Source organism: Neophocaena asiaeorientalis, unplaced genomic scaffold (assembly GCF_003031525.2).
Source record: "Neophocaena asiaeorientalis asiaeorientalis breed wild unplaced genomic scaffold, Neophocaena_asiaeorientalis_V1.1 scaffold134, whole genome shotgun sequence".
Classification (NCBI taxonomy): Eukaryota; Metazoa; Chordata; class Mammalia; order Artiodactyla; family Phocoenidae; genus Neophocaena; species Neophocaena asiaeorientalis.
Window position 1 is genome coordinate 16,256,884 of NW_020185339.1, and position 10,230 is coordinate 16,267,113.

General features: G+C 40.8%; 1 protein-coding gene across 1 annotated transcript in view; it reads right to left on the bottom strand.

Moving 5' to 3' along the window:
* Positions 1–209: 209 nt before the first annotated feature.
* Positions 210–10,230, bottom strand: part of HMGA2 (high mobility group AT-hook 2) — a 136,594-nt gene continuing 126,573 nt past the window's right edge. Inside the window, exon 5 of the mRNA XM_024737024.1 lies at positions 210–303. Coding sequence (XP_024592792.1) covers positions 256–303 — 48 coding nt within the window. The 3' untranslated portion in view covers positions 210–255. The remainder of the gene's footprint in view (positions 304–10,230) is intronic.

Here is a 10,230-nt window from a genome sequence, read left to right on the forward strand (position 1 = left end):
CTGCTTATCAGATCCACAAACTATTAGTAGGTTAAGGAAAAAGAGAACAGTAATTAAAAGTTGCATTGTTAAACTGTGTCCCCTGTGTTTACAGCAGTTTTTCACTAAACCTGGGACCGTGAAGGGATTACAAAGAAGGTGATTAATATAGTCCTTTTTAAGGCTAAGGCGACAGAGAGTAAGTGGTCACTGCAGTGTCTTCTCCCTTCAAAAGATCCAACTGCTGCTGAGGTAGAAATTGAACGCTGGCGCCCCCTAATCCTCTTCCGCAGACTCTTGTGAGGATGTCTCTTCAGTCTCCTCCTGGAACACACAAAGGACACAACCATTACACTGTGTGGGCTGTTCAGACAAACAGTTCAGAGGTGACCTGTTTCCACAGCACGTTATGGCTTCAAAAGAGGATGCGGATGATTGGCAAGCCCCCTCGTTCCCAGGGCTTCTTAAACCGTAAGTGAGGAATCAAGGTGGTGTTTTTTCCCAGAGCAGTCATTAGCCACTGTTGACTTAAGGCTTGACATCATGGCGGCCGCTCAGCAAATTCAATTGTCTGCCGTCCAGAGAATGTCAGGCCCGTGTGAGCTTACTCACCAATCAGAGGGAAAAAGAAATGGATACATTTTTCCCGACAGCATTCCAGTCATCAGTTTTAAAAACCAGCAAATCAAGTGAAGGGGATCTGTTCTTAAGGGACAAAGAAAATGCGTCCTGCAGACATTGGTAATCATAGCTGATGCTCTTAGGGACTGGCTGTTATTATTCCCATTTTACAGGTGAGAAAATCAAGGCACACTAAGTCGTATACCCGAAGTTGCAGAGCATGTCGAGCCAGGCTTTGGGCAGAGGCAGACGGGTGTTGGCAGCTGTGTGTAACCAGGATGCCACTGCCATGTACCAGAGGCAGCGTGAGGGCAAACTCGAGCCTGAGAAAGGGCTGCAAGAGCTGACGACTCACTTCCTTTCCAAATGGATTTCCTTCTTCTTGTATTTATTAAAGCGCATTTTAAGACAATGACCAAAGTTTGGCATTAACTGCTCAATCTCAATACTAAATCCACACTGACCAAACATTTAATGGTGGTTTGGCCAAGCAGAGAAAATCTAATATATATGTTTTCGCAGGGCCTCCTCTTCCTATAAATCTAATTTCTCCTTCTCTTTTCCTTTTTCTGATTCCGTATGGCTCTGGAATTTGTTGGAATTTCTGCAAGCCGGCTTGAGCTGCAAAGTTCTCTTTCCTTCTGCTCGTTTAACAAACGTGCAGTACCTTTCAGGACATGGGTGGTAAAGCGGAGACAATAAACATTTCTGATAAAAGCGTCCTTAGTGAGAGGATGATTTTTATCAAATGCTGTACATTGTCTCATAAGATGGCATGTGAAAAAGATCTGGGAGAAGAGGTAAACATTCACTCCTGCAGCAAACTTTAAGAATGGCCAGCTTAAAACAGCTTATAACAGTCTTCACACTTTAATAGATTTGATTTTCCACATGGCTTCATTTTGTCTGGGTGGCTGACACAATTTATACCTCTCTTCCTTTCCCAGGTCACTACAGTACACCATTCAGTAAAGCATGCCTTAAAGCTTGTCTGCATTATATGACCAAACTTCCATTCATTAGTGTTTGAAACACTTCAGCTGTGAAGGAACTCCTAAATGCTACCATGTGTGACGCTTTTGCGTAAAAGCAGCAAACGGGAGGGAAAAAACCCCACATGAACGGGTACTCACATGCTCACATGAATGCACACACGCGGACACACACATACACACACACACACACACTCTATCCTAGGCTTTAACCACAGGCCACTGCTTACTGCAAACCCTTTGCAAAAGGTTTCAAACGTTCTCTTCCGCCAAGACTGAAGGAGCTGTAAATCCTGGGAATAAACACACACACAAATGAATGGATTACAGCTTAAAAAATATAACCACCGCAGCATCAAGTCATGAGATTTCACACCGGTTTTGTTTAGTCTGCTTTGGGTTATGTGGGAAACGTGGAACGTTTGAAGCTACCTCGCATCTGCTCCCAACCCCCAAACGGCAGGCTTCACATATTTAAGCAGCACGTTTATACCTCTTGACAGGCAACAGGCCATGACCCTGAGATTCTCTATGGAGTCCCGGCCACAAAGGAGGATGTAGCAGGATCAAAGCCACGGACGGACGTGAGAGAGACAAGCCAAGGTTCAGCTGTCCTCTGACCTTGTTTTTTCACTTAATATTTAAATTCCAGAAAGTCATTAAGCTGTTCGGCAGATACGCTCTTCACCGTCCCCAAATGACTCACTTCTCATTATGACAGGAGGTGTGGACTTAGGTAACTACCCTGAAACAGACCACAGATTACACGCCGGCAGATATATGTGATTCCTTCTTCTCCTGGTTAACAAATTAATAGAAGGCAGTCAAGCTGGAAACCCCCCTGGATGGAACTGTAATTATTCCATTGCTAACTGCTCGATTTTTCTAGACTATCTGGAAACCAAAGTACTTCCAAATCCGGAAGGAAGTCCAATTTTCAGGCCATGAACTTACAAAGACCTTGTAGTAGATGGAATGTGATCAGCTTTTCAAAACCTTCCCAGAAACTCTGCTTGATTTGAGCTCTTGAAACTCCTGATATGTAAGTGGTTTATTCAAATCCCTTAGACACAACTCAGCTGAAAATGATGGTCCCTCATCCTCATATTGTTTCCTTTATTTAACGGTTCTTAACACAACACGGAGAGTTGTTTTATTTCCACCGACACTGAAATGCTTCTACTACTAGCTGTCACTTAGTACTGGGTACATAACTAGGATGTCAGAGGGTGGGAGCCTCACTCCGTCAAACTTCTGGAGGTCATGCAGCTCTCACACGCTCAGAACGATGGTTTTCTCAATGTTTGGTTCTTGGAGAGCTCTCTCTTCCTGGCATAGCCCTGACTGGCCATCCTCCAAAGGATGGCATGGCTGCCAAGTGGATGATGTTGGCGGGGCACGTGGCACCTCTCACCTCTGCAAGACCCAGTTCTCACCTTCCCAGTGACCTGGCCTTTTGCTACACGTATGGTTGCTGTGACAAAAGTGTGCGTGTAATTAAGAGAAGAAAAACCCTCTTCGCTGTTTTGTTTTGGTTCCACGATTCATTTACTGAATTGGGGCAGGTGATTTGACAGCAGATTGCGAGATAAGGCTGGGAGAGACGAGTTCTTGCTTTCCCTCCCAGGAGCCATGTGGGTCATGGATGCATGAAGATGGAGTCGGGAAATCCACCTTCAGCTGCCCTGTCACGGCTGACCAGACTTCACACAGGGCCCTTCTGCGGTGCGAAGAGTGGACAGGACCCGGTGAGGAAGGGAATAAGCGGCAGGTTCTGACGACCCCCAGGGATCTTACTTTCATAGCAGAGTGGTTGGTAGGGACCCTTGAGATTCAATCCTCCTCAGTTAACTTAGAAGACACTGCCATTACTGCAGGGGATAGCTTGCAACTTGAGATATTTATTTAAATCGCTTCATGTTCGCAACATACGCCCAAAGGATCTTTGACCTTGGGTAGCCCCCCAAGAGCAGCTCTGAGGCACTAAGGAGGTGGAGAGACCGTAGCCAAGCATCCTCCACATCTCATTAGGCGCTGGCTGGTGAGATGGGAAGGCCAAGCAGCCACAGTCTGGTAAGGAGGCTTACCGTTGGAATGGGGCTTCACGAATGTAGGATAAAAGGACTTTTCAAAGTGAAAGTGCATAGTGACATTTTCATGAGTACCACCAGCCACTAAGCCCTCTAAATACAGAACAGCCCCCAGCCATCCACTCAGTTACCTTACAAAGACCACTGAGGCTGTACCACACTGGGGTGAAACATGGATTTTTGGGGCAGAAAACTGAAGAGAAGGAAAAGAAAATGGGCAGAGTTGGAGAACTATATTTCTATTACTACTACTGGAAAAACTGCACTCATTTTGCCTTAGTCTTTCTTTTGTTGCCCCCAGAAAGGAATTTAATAAGTGTAACTCTTTCATTGCTTTCATTACGCTTGTGGAAGAAAACCCCCACTGAAACCTAGATATATAGTTTGCACCTATCTCCATCCTTTTAATTTGGTTCAGCACAATGCATGTGGTGTATATCCTTGGGTACACTTCTGCTAACTTATTCAAAAGGAGGAAGAAGACATCCCAATATCCACCCTGACCCCCTAATGTTGGCTGGAATTTTTCAATGTCTCAGGCGTTTAACCATAGATGTTACCACACAGGCACGGGTGAGGGTGTGCGCTGGAGGAAGGTTCAGTGTTTAATGTGACAGCTGAAGCTCTGGGTTTAATTTTCAGAGGCAGACTAAACAGCAGATCTGCAGTGGAAAGGAGGCCAGTGAATTTTAAATGGAACCGAGAAGTGGAAATACTCTCCCCTCAAGCTTTAGGAGTGCTGTCACCATGATGCCCCTCTTTGTGTGTATAAGGAGTGCAAAGTCATAGACGTCCACGCCAGCTTTAATAAATCCTTATTTTTTCCCCTTGGTTGCAAAGAATTCTGTAACTCTCTTATCATAAAATGCTGCAGGCTACAAATACATCTGTAATTTAAGCTGTCTTGCCAGTAAACCTACCAATACCTGGTAATTTAGAAAGCGCAGTTATGGTTTAATGACATTCTTTTTGTCATCTTAGTATGTCCAGTTCCTTAAGCACTTGGAATGCCACACTCACGAGTGTTTCATGTTCGTCGTGACTATCTCGAGCCAATCCCGCCTGAACAGAAATAGTGGGCTCTCCTCAGCAGCAGTGACCAGAAACGAGTTTTCAAGTTCCATCTGCAGCTAAGTGGCCCTCAAGACCACAAAGCGGACTCTTTCTATTTCTGGGTCAGATATTTTAATTTTAAACGGACTGGGGCTGTTTAATTTAATGGAAAGTGATCATTTCCTCCAACTAGGAAAACTTTATATCGCATTTTAAAAACCATATCCACTGGAACCTACTCAAACCCTATGATCAGGCAAGTGCAAGGGATTCTGGTAGAAACGGTAGGGGGGAAATATGTTTTTCAAAAGGAGACTTTAGAAGTTGGGATATTTACGGTATTTGTACCTGATCTTTTTTTGTTTTTTTTTTAAATTTTAGTTTTATGTATTGGATTGGCCAAAAAGTTCGCCCAGGTTTTTCGTAAGATGTTACGGAAAAAACCCGAACAAACTTTTTGGCCAATCCAATATACACAAATACACAAGCATCTACCTTGCATGTGCTACCATCAATGTAATAAAGCCAGTATAAGGTCTTATTGGGGGATATTTGAAGTAAAGAAGGTTGATCCTAGATGTCACTGACCACAGGCACCAACCCTGGCATTAATGGGTGTATAACTTGTGCCTTATTCTCACTGTGTCAGACCGGTAATGAGAATACTCATCTCGCTGCCCAGCAGGGTGTGAGAAAAAATGTGACAACCAAATGGGAAAACTTTGAAAAAAAGAGTAAAAATCCTGCAAGACTACGGTGTGGAGCTATGATGATTAATTATAGCTACTCATTCTGTGTTTCTTTCTTTACCTGTGATTCAATGCTAGATTGTTGAGAAAGAAAGGAAAAAAAAAAACCCTATTATTAAACAATGTCTCCTCAATAAAACAAAATAAGACATCTTAGATTTGTAAAATACACTCCTGTTTGTCTCATTCATGCCTCTGGTCAGAGTTCCATCACTGAAAATATTGTAAACAGAGGTAATATTTATCCCTGGGATACTACGAATTTCTTTCCTGGGATGAAAGGCTATTTAAAAATATCTTCAGGAGGGAGTCTCATTTTTCAGATAGGGAATTCATTTTCTGTATAAACTAACTGCAAGTCTCAGGATCCTGGAAGTCATGATTTCTGAGGATCACAAGCTTGATCAATTTTCCATGCCAGATCTAATTCGTGCTGAGGAGTCTCATGTTTAAAAAATAGCTAAAGATTTTCGCATGAAGGAAGCACTCAGAAGAAGGAAATTCATTTCAACATTTCCAAAATTGTTGAGGAATGTCCTTCCTTTTATGCAGAGTAGTTTTAAATAAAAGTGGATAGATTAAAGGCTGCTTAGTGGTTATATTCTGGATATGTTTATGAATGGCACAGATTAGGAGAACCTTTTCTCTTTGTTTTCCATGTGTAAAAGATTTTTCATAACTTGTATTTGTTGCCAGGGAACAAGAACATTTCTGGATTTTAATCATTATTGCACCAAACATTTTTCATTATCCTGAGATAGGACTTTTGAATAAGATTATGAAAATATCAGTAATAATACTAAGCTAACAAATAATTCTTCAATAAGACATTTCAGTGTCCAGCAAACATTCTCTGAAGGTACAGAAAGTTTCTTGGATAAAGCAACATATTTCTATTCAAACATTAAGGAATTTCTTAGACAGGCCATGTTTTAAATCCAGTTACTCTTTATTCATATTAATTTTGGTCAGCAAGTTTGGATAATAAGAAGAAAGCTTACATATTGAATAAATAATCGTTTTTCATCCAATTCACATCAAAATGCACAGGAAAAGCATTCTGCAACATGCCTAGAAAAGCAGGCAGACATGGCCATTTTATTTTTAGCCTAATCCACAGGCTTTACCACACAGTTAAAAACAATCACACTTAAAAAAAAAAAAAAAACTCCTATAGGAAATCCGTCAAGTCCAGAAATACTATATTTTGCCTTTTGGAGTTTTATATCTTGCCCCAAATTGAGTGATGTCCTTTCACTTCCGTTAGAAGTTTATGTCATCTCTGTAAGACATTCCCTGCCAAGAAACAGCTGACTTCATCTTGCCAATATTCCTTTATTACAACTAAGCTAATGACTTCATATGTTTACGGTTAATCATCATCTTGATATGCTTCCTCTGCCCTACCCCCGTGCTGCTATATCCTTGAGCTACTTTATCAAAGGGGTTAAATGTTGCTTTCTACTTGGCTCTCCTCCTCCCTTGACCTTTGCAATGTCAGAGGTCAGAGGTTAAATTAAAAAGTATTCCCTATACGACAAAACAGTCCCACTCAGGGCAGGCTTTGATACAATTCTTCATGTTTTGCCAGTTGGTACCAAACATTTACTGGCCCACAAAATGTTTTACCAGCTTGAAAGGGCTTAAGTTGGAAAATAACTAAATCAGTACTCTTTATGACTTAAGCGGTATAAATCACTATTCTCCCTGAGTGAGTAGAGAGTGCCTCTTTTCTTCGAGTCTGATTTATGATGAACTATTGACTGTACTGGCCAAGATACCACGTAAAGGATGAGTGTGAGAGTGAGAACTCTGCCTTCTTCCTCCTTCCTCCCTTGTATGTCTAGACTGAAAGCCCCCAGGAAAAATGCCTTCTTTGAGAACAAGATGTTGACTGCAATTCATCAACCTGCTTGTCCCAAAATGAAATCTCTCATTTTGCTCTAAACAATGTTTAGGTTGTCTGAAATATAAACATCCTTAAAACTGCCCTTGAAGTCTCTGTAAAAACATTCAGCTTTTTTTTTTTTTTTAAGGGGGGAAAAATCCCATGATAACCAAGGCTTACTGAAATTTCTTTGCTCCGATACACACCACCCACAGAAGATGTTACTCCCGGGTAAAAGCTCTATTTCGAAACAGAAAGCTTTGTTTCCAGTCTTTTAGAAACTGAAAACTTTCCAGTTCTCTCACTGGGAAGTTGAAAAGGAGCAGGTGTCTACCTGTCTTAATTGCTAGAGGTGTAGCTTGCCAGGGCTGTACAACAATGAGGAAATTGGGTTGAAAGGAAGGAGAACTTAGGATTTTTAAAAGCTGTTTTTACCCTTTGGGTAGGGCTCAGGTGAGAAAATATGTCTGAATTATATATAAGGACTCACTTCTAATCTCAGTTTAAAGCCTTAAAAGGGGGAAATCAAGAGACAATAAGATATCTAATAAACCAGCAAGATCTTTTCAGAAGTCTGAGATGGAGTGAGATTTTTTTCTTATCAAAATAAAAACTTGAGAAACAAAGCCCCCTCTATCAATAATAATAACCTGATACACTATGGGATTTCTCTTATAAAAACAACAGTAGCAGAAACAAAACCTACCACTGTTGCCTACTCAAGTTGAGAATGTAATCCATGTGGCTGAGAAATCAACTTTCAAATTGCTAAAAAACTAGGAAATTAGCTAATTTCTTACTTTATCACTTTAAATGAAAATACAGTAGAGTTCTCCGGTAAGCTTTGTTTTCACTGGTTTGGGACTTTAAAAAAAAAACAGTTAACGTAAATATTAGAGGTTTTCCCCTTTAGATTTTTAAGATTATTAAGGTTTGCAGCTGATGGTACCTGGTGGACTTCCCAAGCACAAACCCCTGTGGTAGGGTTTTCCTTAAATTTTTATTCCTCTCAAGATGCATGCACTTATATACACAAATGCACATGAATAAGATTTATCATAATCCTGAATTTGTCTCCTTAGAATGAATTGTGACTTTCTGTAACCCAGTTTCAAGAAGTGGCATCCTTGAAGTTCTGAGGTTTCAGAATTTGATGGCATTAGGATACTTCAGAAGAGAGTCTTTGTACTTCCACACATGGAATTACATACAAGCCAAGTGATTCTAACTGCTTTAGTCCTGATGATAGGATGCAGCGATCACCATAAACTTTCCCCTAAGTTAAAAAAATCCTTATTTTAAAAACATGCAGTGAAAACACTTGAGGTCAAAAAGATAGTAGTTTTGAACCAATTAGAATTCTAACGTTTTTGAGAATACAAATCTCTGGAAATAAAAAACCTAGCATACAAAAATAAGTCAGAATGTAATAATACTCCCTGGAATGTATACAAGTCTATTCAAAATGTTCTTGGGAGTAAGGTAAGATGCATTGTTTTTATCCCAGTTCATAGATGGATACATAGGGAACAGAGAGATTAATTCACCCATTGATGGGGCCAGAAAGCAAAACCTAGGTCTCCTTAGGCACTGCTGAGTCCTTTTCTTGGGATGTAAAATATTTAATCGTGCTAAAATTTTCACCACCTCAAAACAGGACCTGAATGTAACCCTTCAAAGTAGTGTTGATGAAGAAAGGATATGAGCCTGAGTTAATCCAGACTGCTACATGGAAAAGCCATCTGGGAGGGTATTTTGAAAGAAACAGATGGAAAAGGAAGAGATTCTTTTGAATGTGATGTAAAATTTACATTATCCTCCATGAACTTCTGGGTAGTCCCCATGTTTATATAATTCATCACTGTGTCCTTAGACAATATAGATTAGGAAGCCCAATGAGCTCATCATGTTCTTTTTTCTGAGTCTGAACTCTCCTTTCAAGGGCAAATCTGGAGCAGGATCTGTAGGTCTGTAACACAGCCAGATTGATCAGTGAGGACCAACCCAATCCATCTGTGGTTTCTTTGATATGATTGATTCTCTTAGGACAAACATTTATGATGTCACATCATTTTTTTGTATATTACTGCCCAATTTGCAGTCAGTTTCAGCCACATTGATAATCTCCACCAATGATTTATCTGTCTCTGGCTCTTTACTTTTGAATATGCCATTCATCTCATCTGTAACATCTTCCTCTCTTTCCCTAATCTATGTCTTTATTTTCTCTTCTGTAGCTAAACAACAACAACACAATTGAAACTCTTCTGGGGATCATCCCTTTAAGCAACACATGGCATTCCACTCATTCATCTGTATCCCATTGTGCGTCATATAGATTGATATTCTGTGCTCATTTGCTCAACAAATGTTCAAATGTCTTCTCATGTGTGTTCACTGAGTATCTTCATCCCTGGCTCTACATTACACTTACTTGAGGAGTTCATAAAAAATACTAATGCTTGGGTTTCCAGACCAAATAATCAGAATCACTGAAGGGTGGGGCTAGTGGTGTGTAGGTAAATGTTCAACAACTTGCTCTCCAGTAAAAAAAAAAAGTCCTGATTTGTAGTATTTTCCAAGTTCCATGGTGTAAATACTCCTACCATAGTGGATTTCAAGTTACCTACTTGACATCAGTAAATATAAAATTTGGAAGAGATACTCACAGCTGCCTCACAAGGGCTGGTTCCAGCACATACCACTGGGTAGGGTTCAGGATGTACACACACACACACACACACACACGCACACACACACACGCACAGAGCTGTCAGTCAATTCAGCATCTGTGGGGGATTGGTTCCTGGACCCACCACAGATACCAAAATCAGCACTGGGTAGGGTCCATACACACG